General features: G+C 43.0%; 1 protein-coding gene across 3 annotated transcripts in view; it reads right to left on the bottom strand.

Annotated features, from left to right (window-relative positions):
- Positions 1-6,832: 6,832 nt before the first annotated feature.
- Ns4 (Nucleostemin 4) overlaps positions 6,833-18,111 on the bottom strand; it is a 30,149-nt gene continuing 18,870 nt past the window's right edge. For all 3 annotated transcript variants that reach the window (XM_077647729.1, XM_077647730.1, XM_077647728.1), the window contains 4 exons: positions 16,366-16,544; positions 11,735-11,894; positions 10,204-10,347; positions 6,833-7,089 (listed from right to left, as the gene is read on the bottom strand). In XM_077647729.1, coding sequence (XP_077503855.1) covers positions 6,884-7,089; positions 10,204-10,347; positions 11,735-11,894; positions 16,366-16,544 — 689 coding nt within the window. In that variant the 3' untranslated portion in view covers positions 6,833-6,883. The remainder of the gene's footprint in view (positions 7,090-10,203; positions 10,348-11,734; positions 11,895-16,365; positions 16,545-18,111) is intronic.

The raw sequence follows: 18,111 nt of genomic DNA, 5'->3' as shown, positions 1-18,111 counted from the left end.
AAGTTATTCCAACTTTGTGGTCGCTATGGTCCGGGACAATAAGAAAACTGCTGCTATCCTTGGATGCTCAGTGAAACATTTAGATGCACCTTGCTCCTGTGTTTGTTGGTCCTTCAGTGATAATGGAATTTCTCGAAGCATCATCCCTCATGGAAGCAAATGTTCTTGTAGCGATAGCTACATCACTGTAGCATTTCGAGCCTTCAGCGTAGTGGCGCCGCCACGCTGTCACGTGGTTGGTCGTGTGGTGCGGGGTGGCGCGGCACCGTGGCTGATCATGTGGTTCGTCACGTGATCAAGTTCCACTCGGCCAGCTGTAGCTATCGCGTCACTCCAGGTTTAACCAGGGCTAGACCACCGCCAATTTTTTGCTACGTGTTTTGTTGTGAAATGCCCTCTTCTTTGAGTCACTTTTGGCTGTACTGGAGCTGTTAAGTGAGCTCCCTGCGATATTCTTTGTCATAGGGAGCTCACGGCAGTGCTGAGCAACAATGATGTTGCTCCTGCTGGAGGAACATCGTCGTAAAAAGTCATGACCAGTGAACTCGTGGAAGTTGATTCCGTAAAATGCTAATACTGAAAATGTATGATCGGTTATGGTGCTGAAGTTTACTTCCTTGCTTTGCACTTCCCTCTGAGGGAAGAAACTAAAATGTGTGCTGGAAAAGCCCTCAGGAGTGAGCGAATGAACAATTATTTAGGTAAATAAAGACAACCTCCCCAGGTGGAGCCCTTAGGAGTTTCAGTGGCGGTGGCCACCTTGTCCATCCGGTCGACCAACCATTGCTGGTCTGTGAGGGCAGAGGTGGCTAGCTGCTTCCAAAAGGCGTGGGTGGGATGAATGATGGTAGAACAGCAGGGAGGGATGGCCTGGCTTTACCAGACCATATGGAAGAGGGAGGAATGGTCGCCATGAAAGGGACAGGCAGGAGGACAGAGGGATGAACATGGGAATAAAATAGCCGTGTAGGAAAAGTGTTAGTCTGAAAATTCCCGAAGATAGTTGCTTCCTGATGAGCCAGGGTTGGCTGAGCGTGAGGATAGTGTCACCAAGAGTGGTGTGGGTAGTGAGAAAGGAGTGTCTTGGTCTAAGCTTGGCGTCTTTTCCTTGGGGGTCTGGTGGGATAATTCTTCGGCGAGTACATGAGCGCACATATTTCCAGGGAAGCCAGCATGACCAGTTACCCAGACTATGCATATTGGTTGAGTCTGAGAGTGACTTTTACGATAAGTGGGCAGTGGTGTAGGGTAGGGCAGCATGAAGGTAGCATCTGCAGATGTGTTGCGAGCCGATGAGGATGGTGATCATGGTGTAGGTATAGGAAAAGGATGTGTCAAAAGTTCCTAGGCCACAGGGTCTACTTTTGAGCCTTGTAGTGGGGCATTTACGACACCCCAAAACCTGAAAACCTCTGTACGGGGCAGGAGTATTGTCACCTCTTGGAACGTGGGTAGTTTCATAGGCATCTCAGGGTCGAGTTGAGCTAAAATGTTGAAAAGCTTGGCAGGCACAGCCCGGCATTTGATTGAAATCTCCTTTCTCAGTTACCCAGGTGGCACCCCAGCAATGACTGCAAAGGGTTAAGCATCAGTTCGTAAGGGAAAGTACTGTAATTTCTGGTGTATAATACGCGTTTATTTTTTTTCAAAAATTTTGCTAGTGCGTCCTATACAATGGTGCGTCTTATATGCGTTTTTTTTTTTTAGTGCAGAAATAATTGCGGTCGATGTTCAGGCTTGTTTCACCGTGCGTCTTATACAAAGGTGCGCCTTGAACACCAGAAAATACGGTAAACAAAGTAAGGGTCTGAAACATCAGTGCAGCTTTTTTGACCATCATGGCAATGCAATCACCACTACCTGTGTAAATAATAGGCTGCATGAGAATTGGAAATTACGGAAACATAATTGATATAATTGATACTTTTCCACTTTATGAGATGGGAGTGGGCTCTTTAAAGATGCAAGAATTAAACTTTGCACACTGCTCAGTGCCCACAAAGGTTAAGTGCCCATGGAAGTTCATGGCTCCTAAGAATTTTGATGAGGGATTCCAGGCTACTTTTTGAATGACCAGAACAGTTGCCAACGTGTGTAAAGGGGCTCCTGTCCTTTATAGGCACTGGAAGATCGGGAGGCCAAGCAGGACCAGCAATTCCAATGCAATCTATTCTGGGTAGTGAGGAAGTGCAGAATTCTAGCCAATTCCCATTTTTGAAGTGGCAATTAAACTAGTACAATGCCACATGCTGAAAAATTCTGTTCTGTAAAAAAAAAAAAATGCTATATCCTAAAATACTAAGTTCAACCTAGCATTAGCAACATGTGAACAATATAGGAATAAGAACAGCAGGAGGTTACAATATTGCTCTGACTTCCTAGTGGTGCAGGATACAGCAAATGATTTCTCACCTGTGCACATGTACTATATGCTCAAAAGGCATTTCTTTGGCCCCAGTGCACTAATCCATAAAATTAAAAAGGTGCTATGTATGCAAAAGAGTACCATTTGTTCATTTGCTGTGCAAGTTACTATCAGCAGCAAATGAAATGCAAACAAGGCATCTGAAACACGTAAAGCAAAAAGATCTTATCTGGGGGAAGCTCAGTACTAGCGCAGGTTAATTTTGTTTTGAGGGCATGGAGACTGTCCTTTAAAATGTTAATCCCACTTGGATTTTCTCTCCAAGAGCTAATATTTGTGTTGGCATTTCAGTTCTCTTGTTTGCATTTCATTTGTTCCTGATAGTACACGAAAAAGCTGTGATTAGTCTTCTTTGCAAAAAAACTTAATTCACCCCAAATATAAGTCACCTCACTGTCAGTTGGCAAACAGGCAACAGCTTAATGCTCTCTTCCCGTCTCTCAACAACCTCAGCCTAAAGCTCTCTCTGATGTGATGCTGCTAATGAAAAAGTACTTTATTAGAAGCTCACCTCTCTTCAGATAGCAAAATATGAATTTCACATTTTGCATTTCAATATTTCAATTTGAAAATGCAGAACATGGGTGTGTGGGTGCACAAACCCTGCAATTATGCAAGTTTCATTATTTAGAGATTTTTGTTTCCAGTTATAATAAACAGAACTATCAAGAAAAGGTCCTCAAGCACATGAAATTTTACGTGAAATGTTGATTGATCCTGTTGAGTGTTTTCAAAATGACTGTTCATGCAACTAAGGAGGGCGGACAACTTGTTTCCCCTCTATCTGCTCTTCTGGCCCATTCATAGTCCACACTTTTAATCCAAACCCTATTAGCAATCACCGCCTTGAGAGAAACGGGAAGTTTTTTTTTTCCATCTCTAGTTTTTTTCTGCGATGTTCTCCAATGAAACTTGACAAATTTGCCCATTTTGTGATCCTCTATACAAAAGAATATGGCAACTAGTGAAAAAAACACAACAGCTGTAAAGTCAAATTCTGTGCACTAATGTCAGCAGAAAAAAGGAGAAAAGCATTTAAAGGTTCTTTTAAATTCAATGTCCTCATTTTGGTACTAATGCTTTCTAATGCTTGGCACTAACGCTTGGTCCAAGGTACAAGCCCTTTTTTGCAACAGCTTCATACTTCAGAAGGTGTGTACCAGCGTTAGTAGACTGCAAAGAATGAAGCCCTGTCATTCCTATTCCAATCCTGTAACAGTGGCGACCTTCCACTGCCATTTCGTTCCAGGCCTGCAGAAAGCTGTAACAATAATGAAATCATCTGAAATCTGGAATGGCAACTCTGCAACTGTGGAGTTCAGGAGGGCTGCTTTTTCAACCTTCACAGATAGGGAAGTACAGGAGCTTGCCAAGTGGGGGCACTTGAGGTGGCCTGGAATTTTTCAAAAAAAGCCCTTCGATAATTACCACGGCAACTGCATTTCCATGGAGGCAAAATTTAAAAGATGCCTGTGTGCTGTGTGACCTTGGTGCAGGTTAAAGAACCACAGGTGGTCAAAATTAACCTGGAGCCCTTCATTAAGTTGTGGTGTATAATGCACAATGTAGCTCTGAAAATATGCATACGTGACTTACTGAGAACTGCAATCTGACAGCAGCAATATGTATTTTTCACACTGCATGCCCATTCAACAGCAGCGACTGCCATGGAATAATTTCATCTGCATTCCTGTTTGTGATACTGAACGGTTTGCTGACCTAAGCATTGTTTCATTTGGTGTATGTCAGCTGACAAGACTTTGAAAGTTTTTTTTACTACTAAGCAATACCTGAAACCCGGCCCGTACATAGTACAGTCGAGCCTCGTTACAATGAAACGGTTTATAACAAAACTGGATATAACAAAAGAATGACGATTCCTCTTGGAACCTCAGCCAACACAGGCTATAACGAAGTAATTGCCAGGCCCCTTCAACTTCGTTATAACAAGGTTAAACTGTACATGCAAAATATATTCAGGGACAATAGTTTTACCTAATTAGACACAACTTAGGAAATGTGTCACAAAATGAAACATCATGAAAATTCTAGAACCAACAGTATTCACGACTGCTTTCACATTGGTGAATATGTGTGACAGTTTACTGTAACATGAATTTATGGCTTTTTGTCAGAATGAGCTGAAGGCAGTGAGATGCACAAGGGTGGAAGCTTTAGATTAAAGTAGCCCAAGACGCCTTTTATCAACGCTGCTGAACATACAGAGTAATGTTAAGGCTAATGAAGACTTTATTGCAAAAGCACAATTCCAATGGGTAGACCCCAGCAAGAACTTGCGATGCTTGTGGGTTTGCGGCATCACAGCTGATGGTGCCGCCATCCCACAACATCATTTACACTCCTGGCATCCCACTTGGCTGATACTCTCACCCGCATCGCGTTGCGATGTACTTCGCTGTCCCCGCTCGCGACTCACGAGTGCTGTCGTGGTCGAAATCACGCGAGCAACCGTGCAGCAGCGTTGGACACGCGCTGCTCGTGCAGTGTCTTTTCATGTGATTGCCTTTGAGGTGGTGTTGCCTCAATTGCTTTTGCTTGTCCTACTCGGTTTAACAATGTTAAAACCCTACCATTTACGACATGAAAAATAGCATGAAAAGCCAGCAACAAAGTAACAAGACAAGCCAACATTCAGGCAATTCTACTTTCGCATGTTTATAGAATTTAGGCAAAAATTCTCTGTCATTTTTTTTTACGCACAACCGGTACTATACAACTGTTGTTATGTTAACTGTGGCCCCTCTAGAAAATGTTGCATGTTGCACATTAATGCGACAGTCTTCCGTTCTGCAGGAAATCTGGTATCGGTGTTGAGCAAAAAAAGCAGGTGGTCCACCGGCTATCTAGGTCACGTGACCTTGTGACATCATTGCAACCTGCCCACCATGGCAGGTGGCAGTTAAATTAATGATTGGTTGTGAAAGGTTGCTCAGGGAGAGCAACCTGGGTCTCACAAGCTCCATTGGTGGCTGTGTTTTAACAGACACTTGCCAAAGCAGTGGCGCATCACTTAACTGCTGCACCACTGCACCAGGAATGGTATGAGGACTCCCCGTGATCTATGAAAATGTAAAGTAGAGAATAACTCTGTCTGCAAAGTGAAATGCTGGTGTAGGGACCCATTAATGCTATTGCATCACACCCTTAAGGTGGAGCTTAAGTGTCCCCTCAAATTTTCATGCCTTGGATATGACACTATGACCACCTGGCAGCACGTGCCAGCTTTTCTATTGTGCCATGTAGCATCAAAACAAAGCGTGGTGAAGCCTTCTGAACAGATAAGTTAAATAACGTTTCTGCTCAATTTGTAAACCCTACGTGTTCTAGACAACAATGACCTCATTTAAAGACCATTTAGTGGCTGTTCAAAGGATCACTTGGAATTCGGTGTGCATAAAAATCATCAGCAGCGACATTTTTGCATTCTACTGCTTTTAACTCTGTAATGCCCCTTGTATCCCATACAGTACAATGTAATAATGAGAATAATTTTCATTTCTGCACAAGGTTGCAGCGGTGGCTCCGTGATTATGGTGCTTGGCTGCTGACCTGAAACACGTGGGTTCGATCCCGGCTGCAGCGGTTGCATTTTGATGGAGGCGCAATGCTAGAGGCCCGTGTACCGTGCGATGTCAGAGCAAGTTAAAGAACCCCAGATGGTAGAAATTATTCAGAGACCTCCATTACAGCATCTCTCATAGCCCAAGTTGTTTGGCATGTTAAACCCCGTAAAACCATTTCTGCAAGCAGACTTGCATAAATTGCTGATATAACTGCACAAATGGTCTTTCCCAACATAGTTATCCAAGCAAGGTCAAAGTGTGAGCTGCCAGAGAAGCAGGACGCCTGCTGAAATAAATTAATGCAAAAGCTAACCCCAACAGCAAAACAACCAAAAATTTCTGACTAATGCTGCACTGGCAGGTGATGGAGCAGCACTGAATTTTGCACTTGATTTACTCTATGTGCTTGCATATTTGGTGTGCAGTTTTATCATCTTAAGGCATTCAGGAATCATCAGAATAGGCAAAATTTAGTTGTTTTATTGCCTTTTTCTTTCAAAATATAAATTTATCTTGATAAATCTCCCAGTTTTTTTTTTTACATTTCTGTAATGAAGAGAACATTGCGATGAAACCCTGAAAGTTCGTAACTTTTATCCAAAGTTTTCAATGTCTGGGCATTACAGGGTCAAAAAGCAGCAGGGGTTAGGTTCTTTTTTAATCAGTTCTTAGCTAATTAGCATAACCCGTGCAGGGCACTTTATAACACTTTCAAGTTTATAATATAAAGATTTTTGTTGACAGCATTGTAACCACAAAGCATGGCTTCAACCCTTTGCAAAGAAAAAAGAAATCATGCGAAGAATAGAACTGGGAACATAACTGAAGAATTTCTTAATACAGTTTATTATTTGTTCAGGATGGATTCCAGCACCTACACTGCTGCATTGGCCAGGGCTGCGAACTTGTTGCTCTGGAAATGGTCCTCCTCCTCCTCCTCCTCCTCGTCCTCGTCTTCTTCGTCTTCACTATCGTCATCTCCACTCTCTTCCTGCTCACTGTCAGAGGAAGCACTCTTGACTGGAGGCTCCCCACGAATTCTCGCAAGGTGGGCTAACAGTGCACTGTCTGCTTCAGAGCCTGCAGGCAGATGTATGGCAAACACTCCATCACTGTAACGCGTAGGGCGAGCTTTCTATGGGGTACTGCTTTCCTTATTTACTCAAGTAAACGGCAAGTTCTTAACAGGGTCACGTTGGTGTCTCTAAACATGAGATGTAGAGCAGCAATTCATGGTGCTGCTGCTTGTACAGGCACACGTGGTGAAAAAAATTGCATACTTATGCTGCACACCCATTAACGCACCAATGTACAGTCCCGGCCATAATAATATGGAGTATGCCAAAATCAAACTCTTCTCATGCCTTCCCTTGCAAACTTTGGGAAGAACTTAACATATATCTTAGCACATGCCGCTAATACGCTCCCGTATGAACCCAAGAAACTACCTATCTCTTCTCTACATAACGCGTGAAAAAATTTCAAACGCTGATATTTTGGCAGCACCTGCACATACCTTAATTGGCTCTAGCACTTCAAAACTTCAAAGATAGAAAGAAGGGAAATGTTGGCATAGGTGGGAATTGAGCCAGATTTGCTTGAGCCAGACTTTGAGTGGTTCACCGACTAGGCCATATCAGCCGACTGAAGCAAAGCTACGTTAACTGAACTCTAAAATGCATACCCGCACATGCACAAAGACCACAGGAAGAACTATAGCTTGCAGAGGAGGGAAACAGAATGGAGGTGCAAATGACATATGGCACAAGAGACAATCCAGCATTTAAGGTCTGCTGAGTACTGGAATAGCTAATCATAAAATAAACCCCGTAATCACCTTTCTACTAAATCCCAAAGTGGTTTTCAATACATTTTTCCATATAACTACTAAGATGAAAACAGGTTTGTAACATACATGTTATCATTGCTTATTTTCAATGTGTGAGTTCAGCTCATCCCTAATGCCCATTCTACTACTCCACACGTTTCAATAAGTGCTATGCTCACAGTCGTGTTACGCTCCATGGTCCCCAAGGGTGGCCATGAGCATCTTGCTGCGGAGTAGACTGTACTAATGCTTTCCATCAAAGTCAATCTCATGTAGTGCATAAAAAAAAAAGAAATGAAAAGCAGAAGTAACTTCTTGCTGTATACAGGGTGTTGCAGCCACAAGTTGCTGACGCCATTTGATGTTGATCGAACTGAAAGATGATGCAAGTCGATGGTGCTAGTGCTGCCAGTTTGCTTACCTTATTTTTCTTCTAGGGTTGTATTGTGGAAAAGGCAGATTTGAATCAGACTTCTGTGCATGGACCAGATGGCCATTTCTAACACTTTTATAATACTTTGCAGCTCACAGTGCTTTTTTACTAGCTGTTTTGAACAACCAATCCTTGCTGTGTGAAAATGTACCTGGTGATATACAGAGCTATACATAAAGCTGGTGTCCGAGGCAAAACTTCCAGATGTTTTGCTGTTCCCGTGGGTGAAGAAGAGACAGTGATAATCATACAGCACCTTTCACCAGACTGCCCACCCATCAGTGTCCACTGACCACAGATGGCACATTCTTAACTGCACTTGCTCTCCAGCCAACATGGCCCCTACGGCGTAAGCCTACCTGGATAGCAATCTCATTGCCCACCACTTGAACCTGAAGGTTTTCAGTTCCGACATACAACGGTGATGACGACAATGTTTACCCCAGAGGAAACACCCAGTGGAGCTACTGTTATAAAAGTTTCTAACAGAAGGATGATATCTCCAACTCCTGTTCGTTGCAAAATGCAGAATTGCATCATATATCCTGGCACAGTAGTAGATAGAACACCTTCGAAATATTAACTTGCTCACTCCAGCTCCAACTTGCTCACTCAAGCTCCACATAGCTTTCATTCAGGCCTTTCCTTTGTAACTATCAGGTTTATTTGATACTGTGTCTTGACAACGCTTTTCAGGAAAACTCTTTCTTGATTTCTACAAGATTTCTGATGTTGTCCCACGAAACAAGCTTCTGGCCAAGTTACCATTTTTAGGTGCCCCCTATGGCTGGCTTCCTGGATGGCTTAAATGAAACATGGCTGCAAGCCAGCAGCAGGTAGTACCAAACAGGGCTTCATCGTTGTCTGCTGATGTAACACCAGGTGTGCCAAAAATGCTGAAGCCTTGAACTGCCGTTTTTTGATTTTCATTTATATCTTGCATTTTAGGCTCCAGTCAACAGAACGACTGCATCTCATGCCATCTACCATTGTGAACAAAGATGGCTTCAGTGTGTTGCGGTTGAATCTGGACAGAATTCGCAACTAGACTGGCATGTTCAGTGGCAGACACCTTTAAATATAGTTAAGTATTGCCACATAAAATTTACAAAGAACAATTTCAATAATTACCACTTTATGAACACAGAGTTAGAAAAAATATAGATGACATCAAATACAAAGACACGGCATTATAAATACATTCAACTAGACTGATCATGATGCTGATATTACTGCTAATATTACTATGCTCGTCTATTCATATATTCAATATGTTCTACCACTACGTTCTCCTGTTCGTATGTTCACCATGTTCTATCACTACCCTCTTCACCTATTTCAAAGAAATTTCAAAAATACATATATCCCGAAAATCTTTGAAGAAGACACTAATTATACTGTAATGCCCAGCCATTTTTTACAAGATCTATGCAGAGAGTGGGACCCACACGCACCAGAACTTTAAGAGTAATAATAATATGGGAAAAAATGAGTAAACAGGGCAGGTGTAAAATAACGAGAAAGGTTCCAACCTTGACATCACAGTGCCCGCATAGTTCCAGGTACAGGTGCGTGCAACATAGCATGGTATAAATTTGCAAAGCATCATTTGGAAGATGTTTGTACATTATAAAGCAGCTTTGCTTCAGAGGCACAGCAGTCAGGAACGAGAAGCCCTACTTGCCACAGCATGCAAGTGGTCCACATAAGTGCAAATTTTGTTCACATTCACATGCTACATTACACAACTTTAGGACGAAGAATGAGCCTAACACTGTGTGTGTGTCTCAGATTGCGCTGTTCATTTCATGATGCTTCATAATCAACTAGCCTGCCAAAGCTTCTTAAAGCTGTGCAAGGTTTTGCACTAAGAAGCAGACTAGTTCCCCTTAATTTCTAATAAGCACACATTCTGGAAAGGACAGGCACACACCTTTGCACTGTGAATAACCTTGTGGCCGAAATGCAAGGCATAGTGTCCGTCCATCAAGTGCCATGCGGAGCAGACTGTTGGCTGCACGGTAGGCATCAGGGCGGCCTGCCTTCGCTGTCAGGTATCCTCGCTCCAGAGCCCAGGCTAAGAATAACAGGAAAACAGAAAAGCACAATGGCTCAAAACGTAGTTGTCTCCAAAAACAGTGAAACAGTTAACCACAACAATCAACTCCACATGAACTGCATGAGCTCGAAACTTGACAGAGGTAGTCCTTTTTTCCACGTGAACTACAATTTTTGCCAGTTTAAATTACAGCCCTTGCAACAGCACTGCCTTGATATGACAATGCTTTGAATGACAATGCTTGTTGATGCAATGACGAACTCTGGAAACTCATTTCGACGGTTCAGACTCACATCTGCTAAACTCTTGTAGAACGAACTCATGAAACTCTCACAAACTGAATCATGAACCGCCTTTGCAGGTTGATGGTATTCGAAATTGGTTTTGCCCCTGTAGGGATACAATGGGGTTTGTTGAGCCTCTTCTAAGCACACACCCCTGAGGAAGTCGGGCGCCAGGCTGGGGGACGCTTGTATACATATTTTTACCAGTGGGTGTCCGGCGGTAGGTTTCGAACCAACCACTTCCCGCAGCCAAGGCGGGTGCTGTTTTCAGCTGTTCTCTTCATGCTGACTTTCAGTTTGCTCCATCTTGTCTGCACTCTCACAAGACCCACAAACCTGATCTGCTACCGAATGCCTTTTACAACTCCACTCATACTGGGAGCAAAATGTCTAAAATGAAGCAAAATGAGGAAACACCACATGCAGATGAGGTGTGCTGCAATCTTAGAGAGAAAAAAAATGACTGACTATTTAGCGTGGTCAGGCCAGATGTGAATAATTAGGTACGCTAGCATTTCAGTTCATTCTCTTACTGGTCATTTTCTACCTTACATTCATTGACTCCTGGGAGTCCTCATACCACTCCTGGCACAGTGGTGCAGCGGCTAAGCGATGCGCCTCTGCCATGCGATGGCAGGTGCTGCCACTGGTTGGGCTTGTGAGACCCAGATTGCTTTTCCAGACCAACCTCTCGTGACTAATCCTTAACTGAACTGCCACCTACCACTGCCACGGTGGGCAGGTTGTAATGACGTCACAAGGTCACGTCACCTAAGTGGCCCACCTGCCACCCAAGGCGAGTGGCACCCAGCCATCCAGCTCTTCAAGGTTGCAGAGGGACTGGACAAATATAGGCGAAATTGGTGAGTGGGGGCTCTAGTGCTAGCACACTAAAATCTCGAGAGAAGCAACCTAGCTGGCTAGGTCACGTGACCTTGTGATGTCATCACAACCTGCCCACAGGGAGGGACCGCGCAGACAACGGCTACGCAGATCAGCGGAAGCTCTAGTGCTAGCGCACTAAAATAAAGTTTTGCTCCATTTTCATTCTAGCAACACTGCAATTAACAGCAATATAGCTTTTAAGAGACTTTGGCACCTATGCTGAAACTCAAACCTACCTTCACAAAGGTCAAAAGCTGACCATGGCTTGAGACTGTCGCCGGCACCCTCAGGAGGTTTCAACTTCAGGATGGAAGGTATGTCCACTCGTTCCGCTATAAACTGAATGGCTGAGTAGGGCTCTCTCACCTGAGCTATGGGAAAGCAGCCAGTCAATACCTGTGCAAAATGAGAATTTAATTCGCATAAGTCTCATGCTTTCAGTGCAGAGATCTGACAAACTCAACACCTTCCCAATCTCAGAAAGGCACAAATACATAAAAAATGACATGCACTGCAACAATTCTGCCATAAGCTCCACCTTGCTTTCTCAGCTTCAGCATAAGCACAGTGGCAACATGCAGCAAAGGCCAAAAATACCTCTGGCTTTGACTGACTGTACTGAATTCATCATGAATAAAATTGGGAAATGAAAAAATTCTCAAACAACACTGCCAAATATCGTCAATGCTTCTGTTATGCTGCTGTACACCGCTCTTTTAATCTCAGTAACATTCGTGTGCGTTATGTTTCTCTTTCTACATTAAACGGAAACAAAGAAAATAATTCACATAAAGCTCGATATGCAGGTTTCTGCTTAACCTAACTGGAATGACATCAGAAGCTGTGCCTTGAGCGGAAGGATGAATTCAGCCCAAAATGTTAAAGATTCAGGACACCCATTCCAGACAGCACCAACAACAACCACCACAATCATCATCATCAACTACCACCACCACTCGTACCAAAAGTAACCATCAACAGCATAATTTGGATCACAACGCCAACAACAAAATAAATTATGGATACTGACAGTAATTCCAGCAAAGTGACTTGGGCCACTCCCATAAAGTGCCCTCTACGAAAGATAAAACGTGACATGGATAGATTTGGTTTATGGTTTATTGGGGTTTAACGTCCCAAAGCAACTCAGGTTATGAGGGATCTCGTAGTGAAGGGCTCTGGAAATTTCGACCACCTGGGGTTCTTTAATGTGCACTGACATTGCACAGCACACGGGCCTCTAGAATTTCGCCTCCATCGAAATTCGACCGCTGCGGCCGGGATCGAACCCGCGCCTTTCGGGTCAGCAGCCGAGTGCTATAACCCCTGAGCCACCGCGGCGGCCCCTGACATGGATAGAGCTTTGGCTTAATTTTAATGTATGACAAGCTACTTCTATGTGCAACATATTGTTATATCTAAAAAAAACAACAAACAAACAGCATGAGAAAACAGGATGAACAAGGAAACATTTAGCAACAGGATGGAACAAGACAGGATGAACCAACTTGCCCTGACCAGTATTTTTATGTCTAATGTCTCATATTTATTTGAATACAGTTGAACCCGGATATATCGAACTAGAAGGGGACTGTGAAATAGTTTGATACTACCAATAATTTGGTAAATAAAAAATGGCAATAGGTAAGCTTACCTAAACTTAGAAGCAAGGATACAATACACCTATGCTAGTGACGCGCCTCTTGTAGTGACGTGTTGCCCGCCAGCCTGCTGGCAGTGAGTCGCTTGACAGGTGTTGCTAGGCCTAACCTGCTTCATATTGAAGCCACAGCAGATGGTGCTTTACAACTGGCCACTGCCTATCACCAGATGTTTAATCCTGTTACCAGTACACTATAATTAAAAAGATTTCATTAAAGTTCGGGTACCGCTGGTTTCCACAGTGCCTCGGCAGCGAAGCGAGTTTCGGCTATGTTAAAGTCTTGCGGTCTTGAATTATTGGAAGATCGGTGCAAGAAGCAGTGAGTAAAAACTGTATTTCAAATAATTCACGGCGAACTAAAAATTAATAAAGATTTGTACTTAAAACCTCCAGGGAGACTGAGCTCCCGCTTAAATCATAGTGAAACGATTCAACTGTGCTTGTCCCGAACCAATGCCTTTCGTTCTTCGTTCTTCCCAGAGGCAATAGAGCTGTGGAACAAGCTGCCTGCAGAAATTCTTCGCAGTTCTGATACCACATTGTTTGCATATGCAATCAACGTCCCTTACTAAAATCTGTACCATGTGGATATTGCAAAGTGTTTTTCTTTTTTTTTCTGTTTGTGTGCGCTTGGCAGATGGCTGAACATTTGAATATGTGTCTTATAGTCTGTATATCGTATCCTGTGTTGTATCCGCAGGACACTGTAGTGCATGTGCATATTTCTTTTTGTATCTGGCTCTTTATTCTTGTATGAGCGTTATGTGTAACATCCCTCCCTGTAATGACCCTCAACTGAGGGTTGACAGTATTTCTAAGCAAATAAATAAAATAAATAAAGCTCACTAGACGAGAACTGCTGCCAAGCTTTAGTTAGTAGGTTGGTTTCACCGCACGACAGCAATGCAACAAGAAAAACGAGCACGAGGCCAAAGGCAACCCTGAGGCACACCCCACGTGCACCTTGTCACGTGGTTTCACAGCGCTAGCACTACTAGCAGGTGTCCAAGGCCGTGCAGCCGACTTGTCTTCGCACACAAGAAGTTGTCGAAGAGCGCCATTAGGGGAAGCGCCCCTTACAGGGGTGCGACATGCCGTTCGGTATATCAAATGTTCTTCTGAATGGGATTTTGATAAATGCAAACAACAGTGCTATATTCTTGGATGGGACTTTCAACGAGATGTTCTGACGGTTTGATATAAACAATAATTTGATATATCTGGGCTTGACTGTATAGTTAAACTTTGTATTTTCCAGAAACATTACCCAAACTCGTGATGCTGATCTGTAATTATGATAAAACAGTGCCCACATGTCGTCACAACCAACTACAAATTTGCAGACCACCTCCCCTCACCACTTCAAATTGCGACACTGGTTGCCTAAGCTACAACTGACTTCTTCACTTTGCCTCCCTTTCTTTAGACAAGGCTTCAAAAGGCTTCCTGTAACTTTCAAGCCTCATATTCTACTGAATGCATGACAAAACAAAGGTTTCCTGCCTTCAAATTTTAGTCTGCCTTTGTAAAATTAAAGGGTGACCTACATTTCTGGCTGGCCTATATTTGACTAAATAGAGTGCTTCTGGAGCAAGACTGTATTTAAATACTTCCCAAATACTACTCTCCAAAAACTGCAAAAGCATGACATTCCTCCTGAAGACTACATGCAACTTCTAGAGTTACACATGTAACATGCACCTATAAAAAAAAAGAACAGAATACTCAAGTGAAATTAACACTTTCAATGCAGTGGCCAAACTTACACTGTGAACGAATGCTCATGTGCTGTGATTTCAGAGCATATCAATATTAAATGGTTGGAACTAACCCTGAGCCGAAGTATATAACATGACGACCACTAACCATAATGCTCTGCAACATACTCAAATTTGAATATCAGTATAAAACAAGCCTATTCAAGCCACAAGTGGCTCAAAGGAATAATAATAATAATAATAATAATAATAATAATAATAATAATAATAATAATAATAATAATAATAATAATACACCGATTCCACAAACACCCTAATGAAGCGCTTGGATACCTGCTCTAAACAATGACAACAGTGCTGCAAGGTGTGCTCAACTTTGGTTTTGCGTGCTTCGATTACTTTTCTGTATGCTTCAAGGCAGTAGCATGGCACCTTTCAAATACAAGTAAATACAAGTTCATTACACATTTTTATCCTGGTTCAGGGTGATCTGAAGGTACTGCTTGTTCCATGCATGCAAGAAATGCTAGAAACGACAGAGTAATTACTCATAATTCCACACAAGTACAGCCATATAGCTTGGGTGGATGGTTAAGGGGTATAATTACTCCTTTATTTCAAATCTTGGCAGATTCCCCTAAACACATTGTACTCCAAAGATGCCAGGCTCAACACATCTCTGCTGCCTGAGCCACTTATTTTGTTTGGTGTGTACATATGTACCAACTGTTGCTTTGCTTTTGCAAACTGGTACATATGCTTCCCCTGGCTAAAGCACAGGCTAGCTTAAGCTGAAATTTCGCAATAGGGTAGCATTTGTAGTAGCCCAGGCTTCATACCATGTTTGGTTGTGGTAGCAGTCTGTTGAAAAGAAAGGCCTAAACAGGCTCTTATCTGCTGTGATGGATGGCTAAAAAGCATAGTGTTTCGCCTTGACTCATGGCCCCAGCTGTCACTAACAAGGCAGAACAGCCGTTTATCATTGCCTCCTCATGAGCACCACCCTCCGCCAAAATATGGCACAAGACTGGCACAATATCTTGTTAGTTTTCACCCAAGACCACTTGGCATTCTCACATCTGCCACAAAAATCCCAGGATGAATGTTAAGCAGTGACCATTCCCCATGCAAAAGTACTAACAGCAGCTAGCAGTAATGAACCAAGCAACAGAACACACACGCGAGAGTGTGAGCTAGTTGGAACACAGCACCCAGAGCTCCTACAACTCCAAATCAGACAATACTGACTGCTTCAGTACTAAGGACGTGGAGGAAGGGCAGTGAGCTCACCACTCCATTCTAATATACTAGGAGCACTCAGAAGGTCAGGGTGGCAGTGACCTTATTAAGTTGATGTAAGAGACAAGCAATAGCCACCATAAAAGTAGGTAAGGCCTTATAGGTCAAGTAAGTGTGTGCTAGTGTGTCTCTTATAAGTCCGACCGACATGCAAGCAACAGTGAAAGCACACCAAAAGTAGTCTTACCTGCAGTGCCTTGGGTTGCAAGCTAGGGAAGACCAGACCTGGACAGTCGCACAGGCGCACATTTTCGGTGAGGAAAATGGTTTGGAAGTGCTTAGTGTGGCCAGGGGTACGTGACACGCTCACTACTTTTCGCCCTACTAAGGCATTCAAGAGCGATGACTTGCCCACATTGGGTTGCCCTGCAGAAAGGAAAAGTCTTGAGACGAGACCAGAACAGTTTTTCAAAGCTTGATGCAGAATACATGCTGAAATCAAGGCTGCGAAAGAGTAGCTCCTACAGTCATGCTATGTTTTTGAAGGAATTGTTGAAAATATGGATACTGAAATAAAAAAAAACACTTGCCCACACTTCATGCACTCTGTTGAATGAGTTCTTATGCATATGTATAGATATATTTTCCAAAAGTTTTTTTAATATCTACATACTTACCAAAGTCCTCAGGGGGCTAAAAGTAATACATAAACCAGCCACAAAAATAAAATAAAAAGCTGATAATGTACTATCGGGTACCAAAAGTGTCCACAACATGTGATAAGAGATCTAGGCACATAGGTGCCATATCTAACAGGGATAAGCTTACGCTGCCAGCATGTGCTAGAGTGTATAAGTCACACTTTCACCACCACAAATGAGTCGTATCACCACCCAATAGACCTACTGGCTTCACCAGCTGCTTATATGCCCTGAAGACTTTTGTCCCCCAATGGCACAGTCAGCATCACTACGATTGTGATTTATTTTGTGTATAATTCGGCACAAATGTATTTTTTTGAACAGGGCTCAAATTCAGTGAGCTTGGAAGTGTGTGGCGTGCGTGAATTCCTAAATGTTTTTAGCCATTCATGTTATTTTTGTTGTAATAGGGGGTTTCAAATATACACAAAATTTCAAATTTTTCCCCATGATAATGGTTTATGGGGTTTTAACGTCCCAAAGCGACTCAGGCTATGAGAGACGCCTTAGTGAAGGGCTCCGGAAATTTCGACCACCTGGGGATCTTTAACGTGCACTGACATCGCACAGTACACGGGGCTCTAGAATTTCGCCTCCATCGAAATTCGACCGCCGCGGCCAGGATCGAACCCGCGTCTTTCGGGTCAGCAGCCAAGCGCCATAACCACTCAGCCACCACGGTGGCTTCCCTATGATAAAACACACAGAATGTCTGAATGTGATAAGAACATAATGATTTTTACTTCTTTCCAAGTTATTCCTACCTGCCATCATAACTTAGCTGCGTCATGCAGTGCAATTGAATGCCACTACGGTGAAATTCATGACACCTGTGACAAAATTTACAGCAATGGAAATTTGGTTGTTGTAAAAATAACACAGCCATTACCCTTTCACCATGGCAATGCTGTCTGTCCTTGAAACTGAAAGTGGATGCACTGAAGGCACATTCTAGCACGTGGTCTCCAAGCATACATGTTTTGTACTCCACCTACACTGCACTCATCTTTGCCTAAAAAAAAAAATTGTGTGCTGCTGTGGTCAAGGGGCTTTCACTGTTCAGGAACACCAACTTAAAGCTGGGTGTAACCGCATAAAATGTGCTGATGAAGGCATCATTGCAACAGACATGCCATGTAAGAGCAGTGCAGCTGGAATAGTTGGTGGGGCTTGCATGTTGTTTTTGAATGAAGATAAGTCACATTCACTGAAGCATTTTTAAACACTTTTTTAGTGGTGGAATTGCTCAGCAAAGGAGCCACAATTGTGCCTGCGTAGCGCTATTTATCACA

This window comes from Amblyomma americanum, chromosome 1, assembly GCF_052857255.1.
Source record: "Amblyomma americanum isolate KBUSLIRL-KWMA chromosome 1, ASM5285725v1, whole genome shotgun sequence".
NCBI classification, from domain to species: Eukaryota; Metazoa; Arthropoda; class Arachnida; order Ixodida; family Ixodidae; genus Amblyomma; species Amblyomma americanum.
The sequence above is the reverse complement of the archived record's forward strand: the minus strand, read 5'-3'. Positions and strand labels throughout refer to the sequence as shown.